Below are 16,937 nucleotides of genomic sequence, written 5' to 3' on the forward strand. Positions count from 1 at the left end.
TAGCAACATTTTGCAACTATGCAAGAAATTATAAATGGAATGCTTACAGTTCCTACCACCATGGTACTTACATGCCTCCGACTAATGGGGCACATGGCTTCCACCACCTACGTAGTCCATCATGCTCGTCTGCACTTTTGATGTTTCCAGCTCTGGATTGCAACCGTTTATATCCCATCACGACACCCTCGAAACAAAACGGTTACTATCCCACCAGACGTGCTGGCATCCTTACAATGGTGGACAGTGCCAAACAATCTTCTGGCGGGGGTTCCATTCCAACAAACCGAACCCACTATCCAAATCACCACAGATGCTTCCCTGCTCGGCTGGGGGGCACATATGGACGGTCACGAATTTCAAGACAGGTGGTCCCCAAACGAGACACTCTTACATATCAATCTCCTCGAACTGAGGGCAGTAAGCAATGCCTGTGCACACTTTGCCTCCAACATCGCCAATCACACAGTCCGCATCCTAACGGACAACATCTGCACGATGTTCTACATAAACAGACAGGGTGGAGCCCGCTCCCGCTCCTTATGCGTGGAGGCTATTCGCCTGTGGAACTCGTGCATCCGCAACCAAGTCTCCCTTATAGCATCCTACCTGCCCGGAGTGAACAATATCAAAGCGGACTCCCTCAGCCGAAACTTCACCTCAGACCACGAATGGGAGTTACATACAGAGGTGATGAACTCGATTTTCCACCAGTGGGGATGGCCATTGATAGACCTCTTCGCTTCTACCCAGAACATCAAATATCCCCAATTCTGCTCACGTGCAGGACTTGGCAAACACTCTCTGGGGGATGCCTTCCTAATCAAATGGACAGCCCCCCTACACTACACCTTTCCTCTCATACCGCTCATCCCAAGAGTTCTGCGCAAGATCCTGAGAGACAAAGCCCTAGTCATCCTGATTGCGCCATCATGGTCTCGCCAAACGTACCCATACCTTCACAGGCTAGCGGTCTAGCCTCCCTACCCACTACCGTACCGGATAGACCTACTATCTCAGGACGACGGCAGGATACTGCATCCACAACTCAATACCCTGCATCTTCAGGCATGGCTTCTCTCTGGCTCTCGGAGGTAGAAGATCGCTGCTCCCAGCGAGTAAAAGACGTCCTCCTCCACAGCAGGAGACAGTCTACTCGGAAAACTTACCAACAGAAATGGACACGTTTCTGTCACTGGTGTCAGCGAGTCAAAGTGGAGCCCCGTGCCTCACCACTAGATACAATCCTAGACTACATTCTGGACCTTAAAGCATCAGGACTGTCAATCTCCTCCCTAAGAGTACACCTCTCTGCAATAGCAGCATTTCATACCTTAGTAGACTGCTTCTCCATTTTTAACCATCCTATTACAAAAAGATTCCAGAATGTGTACCCACCACATAGGGCCCCACCCCCTTTGTGGGACCTAAATCTTGTTTTGAATTGCCTCACCAGACCTCCCTTTGAGCCACTGGCAACAGTACCACTTCCTTTCCTTTTTATGAAGGTCTGTTTCCTCCTAGCCATCACCTCCGTCAGGAGGGTGAGCGAACTCGGAGCATTAATGTCAGAACCTCCTTACACAGCTTTCACAAAAGATAGGGTCATACTTAGACCCCACCCCATGTTTTTGCCAAAGGTCGGTACAGAATTCCATCTCAACGAACCGATCGTATTACCTACCTTTTTCCCAAAACCGCATTCTTTGCAGACAGACGCCAGCCTGCACACTCTGGACATCCGGAGGGCTCTGACCTTCCTAGAAAGAACAAAACCATTTCGTAAATCTGAAAGACTTTTTATCTCCACTGCTGAACGATCCAAAGGGGCACCAATATCATCTCAATGAATCTCAAAGTGGATATCGACCTGCATAATTAAGTGCCACTCTCTGGGCAATAGACCGCTACAACGCCCACCACGAGCATATTCCACTTGAGCCATGGCTGCTTCTACAGCCTTTCTGGGCAATGTTCCCTTAGGAGACATTTACCAGGCAGCAACATGGTCTTCAGATCATACCTTTGCTAAACATTACGCTATTCTTCCACAACTTAAGAGTGACTCAGCAGTTGCCACGGCAGTGCTCTCCACCACTGCCAAACACTGACTCCGGCTCCCTCCAGCCATATACTGAATACTGCTTTGTAGTCACCTACAGTGGAGCACCCATGGGGACACTACTCGAAGAAGAAAAGGGAGTTATTCACCTTGTGCAGTAACGAGTGTTCTTCGAGATGTGTGTGTCCCTGTGGGTGCTCCACGACCCTCCCTGCCTCCCCTCTGCTCGGAGTCGAAATTACTCGGGCGGAGACGAGGAACTGAAAGGGAGGGGGTTGAGCCGCGCTCCTCAGGAGGCGGGAAGGGCTCGAGACGCCTCTTGGGCATGCGTGGCTCAACAGGGGAAACTGCTATACAAAGCTCCGATCTGAGGCTCAGGGCGACCCTTCACCTACAGTGGAGCACCCACGGGGACACACATCTCGAAGAACACTCGTTACTGCCCAAGGTGAGTAACTACCTTTTTTCATCTAGTCCTCTGGAACTTCATCATGATTCAACCTAGTGATATTCTGGACAAAAAAGCCTCTCACCTGCTTCTGTCCTTTCACACTGACTCTATCATTTTAGGCTAGAGTGACACACATAGTGACAACCATGGGATGTTGCTATATTGATACATGACCAGGCTTTTTTCCAAAAACAGAAGAGAAATATTCATGAGATTTCCGCCTAGTTTTCTGCATTATTACAGCCACTCCCCCACTTACGAACACACTGACTTACGACCATCCTGACTTACGACCAACCTCCCATTAACTCTATTATAATATTTTCGAGTTGAGAACCATGTATGTCAAGTTTTGCAGGCAGCACGTTTAAGGGTATTTCCGACTTACCAGTTGCGACCAATCAAGTTGCGACCAGGTGTTCGGAACGTAACCCGTTTGTAAGTCGGGGACTTCCTGTATTGATAATTCTACCATTTCCATCTAGTAACAGGCTGATAAAATATTAAGATTCCTTTTTTCCCTGATATACAGTAAAACTCCAATTGTCCGGCATCCAGTTGTCTGGCACTCCCAATGGTCCGGCATCAACTGAAACCCGGAAGTGCTCCGGTCAGCAGCTCTTACGGCCGGGCCACTGTGAGCTGCATGTGCGTTCATGGCCCTGCGCTGTTCCACTCATGGTCCCCAGCGCACACAGCATCCAGCCTGCACTTGCTAGCAGCCGGCCGCTGAGCATAGGCAGCTGCCTTGGGACCCGGACATATGGTTGGGGGAGAAGGCGGACTGGGTTACAGCAGGGACGGGAGGTGTTTGGCTCTGGGGAAGGCGAGAGGAGGGAAGGGGAGGGGGATTGGGTTGGGAGTATGCCCCCTTATAGTACCTCCCGGTACTCCGGCATATCCGATAATCCAGCCCCACCTAGGTCCCAAAGGTGCCGGATTATCGGAAGTCTCCTGTAGTTTTATAAATCACATTCTCACTGTTTTGGACTTTGCTGGACATGGATTTCTCCTTGTCCTTTCGCTTTCCTTATCAGCTTTTTTCCAACTCCTAGATTCTAATTTATATTCATTGCTATCAGCTTCCCCTTTTTTTCCATGTGTTACATGTTTTTAAAAAATGTATAGCTGCTTTTATTTCCGCACTAAGCCAAATTGTTTTAAACTATTATAGCTTGCTTTCTTAATTGTGGGATTGTAACTTTGAGCTTCTAGTAAAGTATTCTTAAACAGTTCCCAATTATCATTCACATTTCTCTGTTTAAATTCTTTCTTCCAACTGATTTGGTTCATAATTATTTTTAGATTTATGAAACTGGCTTTTTAAAAAGTAATAAGTGTATATATATACAGGCAGTCCCCGGGTTACGTACAAGATAGGGACTGTAGGCTTGTTCTTAACTTGAATCTGTATGTAAGTCGGAACTGGCGTCCAGATTCAGCCGCTGCTAAAACTGATCAGTTTCAACAGTGGCTGAATCTGGATGCCAGTTCTGACTTACATACAGATTCAACTTAAGAACCCCAGGCGTCCCCAAGTCAGCTGCTGCTGAAACTGATCAGCGGCTGATTCCAGGGCACGCCTGGGCTGTCCTGCTGCGGGCATCCTCCGCGGCTTTGCTCCGCGTCTCCCTGGTCTGACCAGCAGACCAGGGAGACGGGGAGCAACTTTTCTCGCCCCGGAGGACGCGGGCGGTGGGACCGCAGCTCATCTGGGCGTCCCGCCGCTCCCGTCCTCCGGGGCGAGAAAAGCCCCGTTCGTAACTGCGTATCCGACATAAGTCGGATCTGCGTAACTCGGGGACTGCCTGTAATTGGTTTGAGCTTTACTCTGCACTTAACAATGCAATCAAGTCATGATCACTTGCACCTAAGCAACTACTAATGTTAGTGTTTTAATGAGAATTCAGGTTGCTCAGCACACCTAGAGTCATACAGCTACCTGTGTGATTGGGTATGAGGCAGTGGCAAGACTGAAATAATGCAGAAGTTCCTGTCCACCAGTGCCTTTCTCAGTCTATCACACCACACTCTCTCACTATGGTTATATGTTACAAAAATGAAGCTTTTATAAATAAAGTAGTCAGATATTGCATACTGTTGTTCGGTTGGTTTTCCCACATCATCATATGGCTGTTGTGAGAATACAGCCAAAGGTTACATAAATATTTTACTAAATTAAATAGCAATTTCCAGCTGTTCCCATTATATGTATTCAGGCCTTTTGTGGGCAGAAGAGTGGTTTTCCATGTTTATTTGATTTCCATGGTCTGCATCCAGTAAAACCTGGCCAAGCTTGCATAAGCATGGAAGCCTGTATAAGGCTACTGAAACTTCAAAAACTAGATTTCTTTGAATGCTTTTCAGCCTTTGTGTAATAACCAAGTACAATTTCTATTGAACCTGATCCAATTTGTAAATTCCTGTTTACTTGTACCTGTAAACAGGAATTTACAAATTGGGCCTATAACTGATGTTAATGGATCAATTTAAACAACAACAAATAGTATGGCAGCACTTTAAAGACTAACAAAACATGTAGATAGTATCATGAGCTTTTGTGGGACAGCCCACTTCTTAGATGACCGGAGTATTGCTATCCAACACTCCGGTCATCTGAAGAAGTGGGCTGTACCACAAAAGCTCATGATACTATCTACATGTTTTGTTAGTCTTTAAAGTGTTACCAGACTATTTGTTGTTTTTTAAGTTTATTCTGTGTACAGACTGACTTAGCTACCCCTCTGAAGTTGATGTTAATGGGAGAGAATTGCTCGAATAACTGTTTACAAGGAAAAATGTTTGGAAATTATCTGGCCTCATGTTACTACTTGCTTAATTGTTTTAGGGATGCAGGATTTGGTGAAAATCTGCCCCCAATAATGCAAAGTTTAGAAGTTCTTCATTTGGGCTACAATGGAATTAATAACTTGGCCCAACTACAGCTCAGTAGGCTAAAAAATTTGAAATTGCTGTTTCTACAGGGTAAGTAATAAAAGTATTTATGTTTGTGCAACCAATATAGTATCCTACGAGCAAGATAACATTGATTCCGGTCCTGCTAACACTGGCCAACATAAGGCCAAGCTCAATTCAGCTATGGGGATGCTCTAATTTATGCCCCTGGTTTAGGGTTCTTCAGATACAATATAGTGGACCTCACCATAGCTTCTCATAATCCCTGTCCAATCTTAACACATCCATATATTGAAAAGAGAAGAGACGGGTAATTCAGAAAGACACCACTGTCAGTTTTATGCCAGTGGGTATTAGAATGCCAACTACCCAGAATTATCCTGAAGTCTCCAGGAATTAAAGATTAATCTTTAATTAAAGATATGTCATGAGATGAAACCTCCAGGAATATGTTTGACCAAACCCCTAGTGGATATCCTCCAGTGCTAAAGAAATTTGTTGCTGGCTATTTGTGGCTAGAATCTGTCCCCTTTGCCACTGGGACTAGATCTTAGTTGAGAATCTCACCACAGCACTTGCTGCAATAAGTAGCTCCATGGGCATCATTGGGACTACTCAATGTAGTAAGTGTTTGTAAGATTGAAACCATTAATTGAGAGAGAGAGTGTAAGAGAGAGAGAGTGATCCTGATGCATAAGATACTATGCCATTAAAATTCATACAGGATTTGAACAGCCATGCTAATTAGAAAGATAATTTGCTTTAAATAAAAATTGGCCAAATAATTTTGGACATAGATATCTCTACCAGCATGGGGGAACTCCCATGTAATACAAAGCAAGATAATACTTCCCAAAGGAGAAAGTTAAAGGGCAACATTGCAGTCATTGTAATGGTATAGAAAAGGCCACTCAAATTCCTCCTTTTCTATAATACAGTAACAGAGAGGAACTCTGTGGTATTTGAAGGTAGTACATTTAAAATGGATCAAAAGAAATGCTTTTTTACACAGTCTCTAGGTAATTTTGGAAGTTTGCTACCATAAACGGTTTTTGTTAAAGGTTATTTTGTGTTATCAAATACCAGCTGCTTTTTATCTCATTTCCCACATATAATCTTGGTTCATTAGGTAATGAAATCAGTCAAATCGAAGGACTTGAAGGCCTACCATTTCTGCAGGAGCTAGTATTGGATCATAACCGTGTTAAAACAATTACAGAGGGCTCCTTTGCTAGACAGAGCTCCCTTTTGGCGCTTCACCTAGAAGAAAACCGACTGAGAGAACTGAACAATTTACAGCCGTTAGTAAAATTACAGAAACTTTTCCTGGGACTTAATAAAATTCAGGTATAATACATTAGTGTTCAGACTGTAAATTCAATGAGCCAGATATTCAGACAAAACTCTTATTACATTCAATAGCTTTGCCTGTGTAAAGATCTTTGCATTTGGCCAAAGTAAATACATTTGGTTCAGAGGCTTTGAAATGTGATAGCATCTATCTTATTTTATATCTTGTGAACAGGAATTGTCTGAACTCGAAAAACTTGAAGTTATTCCTAGTCTTAAAGAGCTTTCAGTATATGGAAATCCAGTGAGTATTTTATTTTGTATGATCATGTAAACTAGATGTATACTTGTTGTGAATAATTTACCTTTCTAATCTATTATATATTTTGAAGAGTTTGTTTGTAGATTTGTTTGTGCAAACTAAAGTCATACTTTGCAATGGCCTAGAGATACCAAATTTTGCCTAAACAATCCTGCCACTTAAATTAGCTGAATGCACTATTTTTTACACAGGAATATGCTGGGTAAAAGGTTTAAATAATTATTTTTGTTTTTCATCAGAAAAAAGTCATGACTACTATGATTAGAGCTCATAAATAATATCTGCTAACAAAATTAAAATTGAGTTGCCTATTCAACTGTCATTTTAGTGTAAAGAAAATGTTTACTCTTACAAATCACAAAATAATTCAAATTAGTTACAGGAAGAGTAACAGAAACTTTACTGATTCAAATTACTATGTATGGTAATTATTCAATAAAATGAATAATATTTGAAGTTGAAATCCTACAAATTTAAAACTGTTCTTTTACTTCCCTTTTATGAGCACATTAATAAAAAAAATTATTACATATAGGAAAGTTCAAGAAATTAAATGTGTAATCTATGCAAAATGACTTTGCCCAGTAAGCAATGGGCCTTATCTGCTAGTTCATTATAATTGTTAAGAATTTTTGTTTAATTAACTACTAAGTATCAATCACTTACCGTTTTGTAGTCATTATATGGGTGTTGATTAATTTCTTAAAGAGCTTTTATCATGTTGGTATAGGAGTGATTTGAGTGCAGTCATTCTTTGATATTTTATTCTTTTCAGTGCCACAAGCTGAATTCAAAAAGTAAGTGTATGGTGGTGGCCTGTCTTTTTAATATTCCAAAGCAGGTCAGGTCTATCAAATAGCTCAAAGAATGTTAAAGGATATCTGAACCTTTTTTATAAACAGTAAGGTGTTCCCTGATAATATAATTGTTTGTTTATGCATTGCCCTTCATGAAACACCCATAGAGATTTTTAGGGTTGAATTTTTCTCTAATTGTGCTTTTATATCTCCCTGGATTGTTTGGATTCTTCTCTCCAAGAGAACACAGAAATTTATAAGATTATAAAATAGAAATGAAAAACTTGTCTTCAACCATTTCCACACTGAAGATTCTGTGCCCTTTGTCCTACACATATGTAACTATGGATCCTGCCAATCCTTATGGACATTAGTGGGTCCAATCAGTCAAATAGCGATTGACTTTAAAAAGGAGCAAGATAGATCTGAATGGCACCACGTGTTTCAGTAAGGATTGTAGGATTACCACCTGATGTATATAATTTGCCTTCTAACTAACACACTTAAAAGCAGCACCAAACAAAAACTTTTCTGTTGTGATTTTGAAAGAGAAAAATATCTCATAATAGGAAAACAAATTTAGCACTATAAATGTGGATCTAAGTACCAAGGATCACTGGAGTTTACAGTTTCAGGCATCTCAGATGACACTTAGCACCTCGCAGAATCGGATTACAAAAGCCAGAATCCTAAATGTTCTTGTAGTATTTTTATGGATAGTAAATCTGAAGAGTCTGACCTTAAAATGAGAATTGGCTAGAAACACACAGAAAAAGCAAATCAGGTTGCTGTAAAAAGGGAAAATGAATGAGATTCTAAAAGAGATGAAAACCCAGCAGAATCAACTCCAGCAAGTTCAGGCTGTAGCCCAGGGAAAAACCTGGCTGCATTTATGAAGGAGCAGAAAGCTCAACAGAAGCTTCAGGTAGCCAAGCAGCATCAACTCCTACCCAGACTCTCTCTCCAGACTTAGCTGTGTGTGGTGTATCTTCCTTAGAATTACCTAACTCCAAACCCTACAATTCTGCTCCAGAGGGGCACTTTCAGCTCTCTTATCCAAGGTAGTGATAAAAGGTACACCTGCTACTGTGAATCAGCAAGCCTCTGTTAGCATCTGTCAGCATGGTTCAGACACTAATAGGGTGGAATATCAGGAAAAGCCTATTTACAGATAACACATTTATCTTTTTTGGTCTTATTTTGTGCTAAATTATAGATAATAAATTGTATATTGTCTTCTGTCTGTAACACTGCCCAGGACAAGAACAGTGTATAGTCATCTCCATTCATATTTCACTCTATGGTTTGATTCAGACATTTAGTCTCGAGGCAAGTTATTCTCAGGTTATCTTTTTGGATCAGGATTCCATATTTAGGATAATTTATGTTCATCTCAGGTTTCTCGCAAGATGACCCACCGTCCACTGCTCATATTCCGATTGCCCAGCCTGCAAGTGCTAGATGGAATTGCAGTGAACATGGAGGAGCGGGCAAGAGCTGAGCTTCATTTAATAGAACAACAAGTAAGAAATTGAAATCCTAGAACTCTGAATTGAAAAGACCTGTTAGATCCTGGCAGTATTCTCTTTTAATGAAGGATTGTTTTCACAAACACTATTATGCATTGTTCAATTTGGTCTCAATTAGTGGAAATCCCACTATGTCACTTGAGAGGTTATGGCATAACCCCGTGGTGACAACTGGTCGATCGCAATCGACTGGTTGATTGTGAGGGCTCGACCAGTCGATTACGAGGCATTCAGGGGTCCCCTCCATTTACCCTTACATCTTCACTATTGCCCTTAAATCTCTTGCCACCTGTGACAGTTTTCAACCTTTTTTTCAGAGAAAAATAAGGGTTTGAGTGTCTTGTTTTGTTCAGTCTGCCTCTTATTTTCAAGTTACACTTAATCTTGTCATTGTTATTTGGTGAACCCTTTAGTACACTTGCCTTTTAGTTTGCTAACACTGTAACTGTGGTCAGGTTAAGACTGGATGATACTGTAACTCAAACAGAAGTTACTGGCTTGATGCAGAAATTACTGAGCAAGTTACTGTGGTCTGTGTAGGTCATATTATCATGATAGTTCCTTCTGACTTAACCTGAATTTCTTTTAGAGTCATAGATGTTATTCTTGAAATGTGGATTTCAGGTGTAGGCTTGATGGACCAAAACCAGTCCTTTGTGTAAGGAGGTGTAATGCCATTCTAACTCAGTCTATCATTCCAGCTTACAAGACTTCTTTCCCTCCTTCCAAATCTTCTATTAGAGCATTGTGGTTAGATATAGCACCCAGAGCTGGACAGCCTGTACCTAATGGCATGGACACCCTATGGTTAGATAAAGCAGAAAAGAGATATTGTGCCTGCTGAATAATAGAAACTAGTGCACTGGATCAAATATATTTGTTCAAACACTTCTCAATCTGGACCTCTAGTCAGGGAATTTGGACAATGGAAGACCACATGTAGAATGTTTGAGTACCTGCTGCGCCTTAAATTGTCAGACCTATCTCATAGATCTCTAAGAGCCCACCTGAATAAAGCAATTTGAATTTGGATAAAATACTATAAGTAATCAAGATTATCAGAAGCACCAGTGAAGACAGGTTATATTTGTCATTAGTCCAACTTTCCCCCCAAATGTGTCCATCCTATGCTGTCCCTTATGTATGAGAGAAGCTCAGCATAACATCTACAAAGCCATTATACCCCAGATTTTGCCTTAAACTCAACTCCTCCAGGATACCTACAAAATATGACAATGGCTAAGCAGTCACTGTGACCACGGCTTACACTAATCCTAATAATCTCACTGTTGCCTTTTGCTACCCATCTACTTATAGTAATTACTCATTCTCTCATCTTACATTTAGACTGTATGTTTTGAGGGCAGAAACAGTCTTTTTATCATTTGTTTATGACGTACTTTATTGTGATAAGGCTCCCTAAAGGTGTCTGCTTTTTTTTTAAGGGTATTAATTGCTTTCCCTGATATTGATAATAAATCATACTCAATCCAGTTATGTCCAAATCCCTGTATATCAGATTCTGTTTTAAACCTGATCTTGGAAACGCATGCTATCACAGACCTCTTTATGGATATGTTAGCATGTCAATATAAACGTATGATCAGAGCCTTAGTGAGTTACTCTGCTAGTGAATATATTTTTGCCACTTGAAGCCATAGTGCTTGTATACGAGAGTTTAAGGCATTTGTGGATTGAGTCACTTCATGTGTAAATATTTTATTTCAAAACTGACCTGTGCTCTTATACATTGGACATCACTTAAATAAAAAACATAGCAAGATTAGCAAAGCAAGGGAAGTACGTTAAAACATTAGCTTTAGAGAGCTCTGTTTTATATGAAGGTTCAATGAAGATGTTGTATCTCATTAGCTAGAACAGAACTGAGCCATTATCTCATTAGATCACTGAAGTGGAACAACACAAAAGATTTTTCAAGTTTGTCAGATGCATTCTAGTTGTGCTTTTTCAAGTGCTTAGAAAGTAAGGAGTGTCATTTAAGCAGAAAAAACGCTTTTGATGTTAAACTTCAAAAGAAATTTTCTCAGCACAAAGTAGGTTAGCACCTTATTTACCACTACTTTAGATTGTTGTTGGAACACTCTGTACATAGTATACCATTCTTTTTCGTCTTTATGCGTCTTTTTATCTCCCATAGTTACTGTTTTCACTATTGACTTGGAAATGATGGACAGTCAGTCAATTTACTTGCATATTTTGTAAGGGTTTCTTTTACAATTTGTTTCTGCATTTTAAAAATAGTAAATTTCTTTTAACCAACTAAACCAGCAGGTCTGGTGTGCATTGCTGAGTCTTCAGGCAAGACTGAGCAACTCCTTGGTGTGGACTTATGGGGGTGATTCATTGAATTGTAGCTCCCTTGCTGGATAATGGCTGCTAGTGGTTGTTTCACACCTGACGGGTGTTGGTTACTTTTCTTTATGTTATCTCTGGGGAGATAATATCTGGCTGATTCCCCAATTTACAGTATGTTTTAATGACAACTATGTAATACAATCTCATAACTTCGTATGCACTAAGGACATATATATTTAGATAGAACAATGGGTTTCAGCAGTTCATAACCTTTCCCTGATATCTTTGATGGCATGCTTTATATGTAAGATCATGATTATAAAGGAGAAATATGAGAGTTACAGAATACTTCTCCAAGATACAGACTATCACAGCCATACCATGGCATCCTTACTTCTGCGCTGCTGCTGGTGGCAGCTCTGCCTTGAGCACTGGACTCCTGGCCAGCAGCCACTGCTCTCCAGTGATGCAGCTTTGAAATCAGTGCCATCACAAGCAGCAGCAGCACAGAAGTTGCGGTGGCAGTACTGCAACTCTTCCTACAATAGCTTTGCGATCATCCATCCACTCCTGTTTGGGCTGGACACCTATAATTACAACACCAAGAAATTTCAGAGTTAAATAGCTGAAATCATGACATTTATGAATTTTTAAAATCCTATGACTGAAATTGACCAAAGTGGACCGTGGATTTGGTAGGACCCTACCCATTCAACTATTCTAACTAGCTTCTAACTATTTTTTGTGCTATTTTAGTTCAATTAGCAACTAAAATGATTAAATCTCAAGTTAGCAACAGCAGACTGATTGCCCAATCCAACAATTCTTTACATAAAGTTTTTCCTATAAGTTGCCCCATTATAAGTTGATTCTTGTAGGAACTGATGCCTTATAAGTTCACCCATTCCCTGCTCTTAAGTCGCGTGCGCAAAATCCCCCCCCCCCCCCCCAATTTGCGCAAATGGAAATCAGCCGGGGGAAAAGAATTTTCCGTTTTAAGTTGTTTCGCTACAAGTCCAAATTTTTTGGAATGTATATTGGACTTATAGTGAGGACAGCCTGTATCACAGTAGTGCCTAGATTCAATAAACAAAATTGGAGCTCCATTTTGCTTGCTGCTAACTCAGAGACAGTTCCTGTCCCAAACATTTTACCTTTCTACATTGACAAAAAGAAAAGGTGGGAGAAGCAAAATATTATCATCCCCATTTCACAGCCACAAACATAGCTGTTATCTCACTTGCCTAAGGTCCCATGGAGTCTGCAACAGAACCAGGAGTCAAACACAGTTCTCGTCAGTTCAACTCCAGTGTCTTACCACCAACACCATTCTTCCTCTCAAATACTAGCTTAGTAAGAATTATTTGTGTATGAGAATTTTTAGGATCTTACCTTACTATGGTATCTATACAGCTTATGTATTTTGCCTCAAAGACCAAATCATAAGATCTATTTACTTGCCTTTTGTTTTATTATGCAGGGAATCCCAATTGCAAATTCACCTATGGACTGTGGATTTTCTGGGTTGCCGATTACTTTTTCGAAACAGCCTCCCCTACGAGTAACAAATGTGAATCTGCTTGAAGGCATCAACAATTTATTTGGATCTGACCTCGTGTTTCCACATGTACTTGAGGATCCTTTACTGAATGAGGCAAATAAACGTGAGTATAAACAAATAGTAGTATTTCTGTTTTCTTTCCTGAAAGTAAAATATCATTATATATTTTCCAGTACTGTTCATTACATTTTACATAGAGGATAAATAGAATAATTTGGACAAGACATTTTAACTTGGCAAAAATATTTTGGAGACTGATCTGGAACTAATGGTATTTCAGTTGCATAAAAAAATTATATCAGTTCATTCATAGTTGACTTTATTTTACAGTACTTATATATAACTAAATCTTTGTGCTATCCTACAGAGGATTATGAAAAACTCATGTGTTTTCAGAGAAAAAATAAACAGTTTGTAGTTTTTCTAGCTTTTGTCATTTTTTGGAGTTCTTTTGGGGGCATCTGTCAACCTGAAGAATTTACATAAGAATTGTCATATTTCAACTTTTTGGAGTTATTTAATTTCAGTCTGTGAAAGAAAAAGCGAAGTTACTCACGTCCGGTGCAGTAACTGTCATTCTTCGAGGTGGTGTCCCTGCGGGTGCTCCACTATGGGTGCTGGGCTTGCCCCGGCGCCGTAGACGGAAGCTTGTCATAAGCCAGTCATTTCACGCTCTTTCTATCGCGTGGTCCGGCCTCCCGCCAGTTCCTCGAAACCGCCTTGGAGTCTGTAAAAGACAAGAGCAGAGAGAGAGAGAGAAAGGACTCTGAAGCAGGGAGGAGGGCGGGTAGTGGAGCACCCGCAGGGACACCACCTCGAAGAATGACAGTTACTGCACCAGAGGTGAGTAACTTCACTTTCTTCTTCGGGGATGTCCCCGCAGGTGCTCCACTATGGGTGACTGCATAGCGGTAGTCGCCAGAAACGGAAGGAGGGCAAGGAGACCCTATTTATCCACTGTGGAGAGCACCGCAGTCGCCACTGCCCCATCTGAGTGAGAGAGAGAGATAGAATAATGCTTAGCGAAAGTTCCATGAGAGGACCAAGTCGCCGTTCTGCAAATGTCCTTCAGAGATACGCCTCTATGGAATGCTGTAGATGTGGCCATGGCTCTAGTGGAATGAGTGTGTGGTTGGGCGTTAGGGGTAAACCTTTTGTTGCGTATGATTGCACTATTCATGCGGTTACGAGATTGGAAATTCTTTGGGAAGATAGGCGTTGACCCTTTGACCTGTGTGCCAGGGAGACGAATAAATGGTCCGTAAGCCTGAATGATTTAGTGCGATCTATGTAGAATGCTAAGGCCCTGCAGATGTCCAAGGAATGTAGGGCCGCGTCTCATGGCGAGGCATGGGGCTTCAGGAAAAAGGTTGGCAAGATGATTGGTTCATTAATGTGGAAATTGGAGACAATCTTGGGTAAGAACCTTGGATGTAATCTCAAGACTACTCCATCGCTACGGAAAATCGTATATGGTGGGATGGCCATCATGGCGGAAAGCTCGCTAACCCTATGTGCAGAGGTTATTGCGAGCAGGAAAACCGTTTTCAGAGTGAGGAATTGTAAGGATACGGTCGCCAAAGGCTCGAACGGTGGCCTCATTAGGGCGTCGAGTACCACGTCCAGGCTCCACACAGGTGGGACTGGGTTGCGCGGTGAATCCATGTTGATGAGGCCCTTGAGAATTCTTTTAGTTGTAGGATGGGCGAAAATAGAAACGCCATCTATAGGTGGTGTGAATGCTGATATTGCTGCGAGGTGCACCCTGATGGAGGCTAACGCGAGACCCTTGTTTTTTAGGTGCAGTGCATAGTCCAGTGCGGAGGAAATGGACGGACGTGTCGGATCGTGGTGGTTCGAGGTACACCAGGAGGAGTATCTATGCCACTTGTGAAGGTAAGTTCTTCTTCGGGGATGTCCCCGTGGGTGCTCCACTATGGGTGCTGGGCTTGCCCCGGCGCCGCAGACGGAGACTTGTCATTAGCAGTGTCTGGCCGGACCACGCATGTGCCGCAGGCTCGCGGCTATTGCGCTCTTTCTGTCGTGCGGTCCGGCCCCTCCGCCAGTCCCTCTTCACCGCCTCAGGCTGCAGACAGTTGTAACCACGCTCCTCACTCCACATAACTAGACTGCTTCTAGTTCTTCCTTTGTATATAAAATTTCCTTTTTCCTCCCTCTCCCCCCCCTCTTTTCCCCATGAAGTTAAAAAAAAAAGTTTCTTTCAAGAGAGGAAGGACAAAGAAAGAACTATCAGGAGTGAAAGCAGAGACCACTTACCTCCCACCTCTCAGCTGTTCTCCTGTCAGCTTCTCCATATATAGCTCCATTCACCTAAAAAAACAAAAACAAAAAAAAGACAGACTGTTAAGATAAAAAGAACAAAAGATAGCTGGCCAGAGCCATTACCAGGCTATCAGCCTTAACAACCACCTACTTACTGTTCAAAAACAAAAGATAAGAAGCAGCGGGCGGGGCAAATGTCAGGGACCGGCTTTAAAAAATGCGGCTTTTACAGGGAGGTAATGCCAGCCTCGGACAGCCATGCAGAGTGTATTCGCTGCCTGAGGGAGTCTCACATCCCCCAAAAGTGTACCCATTGCTTAAGGCTCACCTCTAGAGCCAGGAAGGATAGGGAGAGGCACCTCCATATGCTCCTCTTTGACTCAGCCCTACAACCGCAGCAGGCTGACTCTAATCAGCAGCCTCATAAGCGCCCGGCTTCCTCCCCTACTGCGGGACTCCAGAAGAAAATGAGCCTGTCCCCAGCAAGATCCCTGCCAGCTGCCTTTAATGGCAGGGAGAGCCAGGCAGAGACACCTGGGACATCTGGCATTGTAAAGCCACGTCTCCCTGCCTCGGCGGCTTCAAAGCCTAAGCGGCCACGGGAGTCTTCAAAGACGCCGGCTCCCCAGCCTGCATCAGCGCAGCTGCTTCTTCCTCTTCCAGCGCCGAGCGTTGAACCGGCACCGAGAGCAACCTCGGACCTGACCACGGTACCGGCCCTGGCACCGACCCGTTCCACGGCCGGTGCGGTGCCGATCGCTCCTGCCCTGCCGCACCAGGAGCCAACCAATTCAGTGGCTAGCGCTTCAGCGCATGCCGCAACTCAGCTACCCCGGAGCCCTGCTGCTCCCCATTCTCCACGCCGCCGCAGCTCCTCCCGCTCCCGCTTCTTCTCCCCAGCACGGTCCTCTCCTCTGCCGGCACTCCGATCCCCACGCTGGTCTCCTCATCAGTGCCGGTCTCCTCACAGCTCGTCTAGACTGCCCTCCCCGTTTCTGGCTGCTGCATCTCCCCATCGCACCGGTACAGGCATCTCTCTGCCTCTCCTGCCTCGTCCAGGGCATCACACCTCCGTTCCTGCTCGCTCTGCTCCCCGTACCATTATCTGTATGGCAGCCGCTCCAGCTTCCACGATGACTGTTCGCCGCGCCATAGCGCCTACCATCGCGACGACTGTGACTTTCGGCATTCCCATAGCCGGTATTCTTACCGACCACGATCCGTCTCCGACTACGCTGCACGCTCTCCAACCCCGGCTCTCCTTACCCCTCCGCATCATGCGCCATCACCATCTCACCACTCTTCAGAGCCGGAACATACTCTCTTCATGCACCATACCGCGGGGTCTTCCATTCCGGTTTCATCTCCTCCGGAGGATGCAGTGAACCCCGATGACAGCTCTCCTCCAGA

At 43.2% G+C, this 16,937-nt stretch overlaps 1 protein-coding gene and 1 long non-coding RNA gene across 10 annotated transcripts in view; one reads left to right on the plus strand and one right to left on the minus strand.

Annotated features, from left to right (window-relative positions):
- LRRC9 (leucine rich repeat containing 9) overlaps positions 1-16,937 on the plus strand; it is a 110,220-nt gene that overhangs the window by 72,262 nt on the left and 21,021 nt on the right. For 6 of the 9 annotated variants that reach the window (XM_089778324.1, XM_089778323.1, XM_075926333.2 and 3 more), the window contains 6 exons: positions 5,362-5,498; positions 6,559-6,776; positions 6,955-7,023; positions 9,236-9,361; positions 13,164-13,347; positions 15,045-15,140. In XM_089778324.1, coding sequence (XP_089634450.1) covers positions 5,362-5,498; positions 6,559-6,776; positions 6,955-7,023; positions 9,236-9,361; positions 13,164-13,347; positions 15,045-15,140 — 830 coding nt within the window. The remainder of the gene's footprint in view (positions 1-5,361; positions 5,499-6,558; positions 6,777-6,954; positions 7,024-9,235; positions 9,362-13,163; positions 13,348-15,044; positions 15,141-16,937) is intronic. The other 3 variants (XM_089778321.1, XM_075926337.2, XM_075926341.2) reach the window with 2 other exon arrangements.
- On the minus strand, positions 1,626-15,595 carry LOC142829061 (uncharacterized). The gene is made up of 3 exons (XR_016349579.1): positions 15,522-15,595; positions 13,801-13,971; positions 1,626-1,760 (listed from the first exon to the last, which is right to left on the minus strand). It is a non-coding gene; the product is annotated as an uncharacterized LOC142829061 (long non-coding RNA).

Source organism: Pelodiscus sinensis, chromosome 5 (genome assembly GCF_052426305.1).
Source record: "Pelodiscus sinensis isolate ZL-2025 chromosome 5, ASM5242630v1, whole genome shotgun sequence".
NCBI classification, from domain to species: Eukaryota; Metazoa; Chordata; order Testudines; family Trionychidae; genus Pelodiscus; species Pelodiscus sinensis.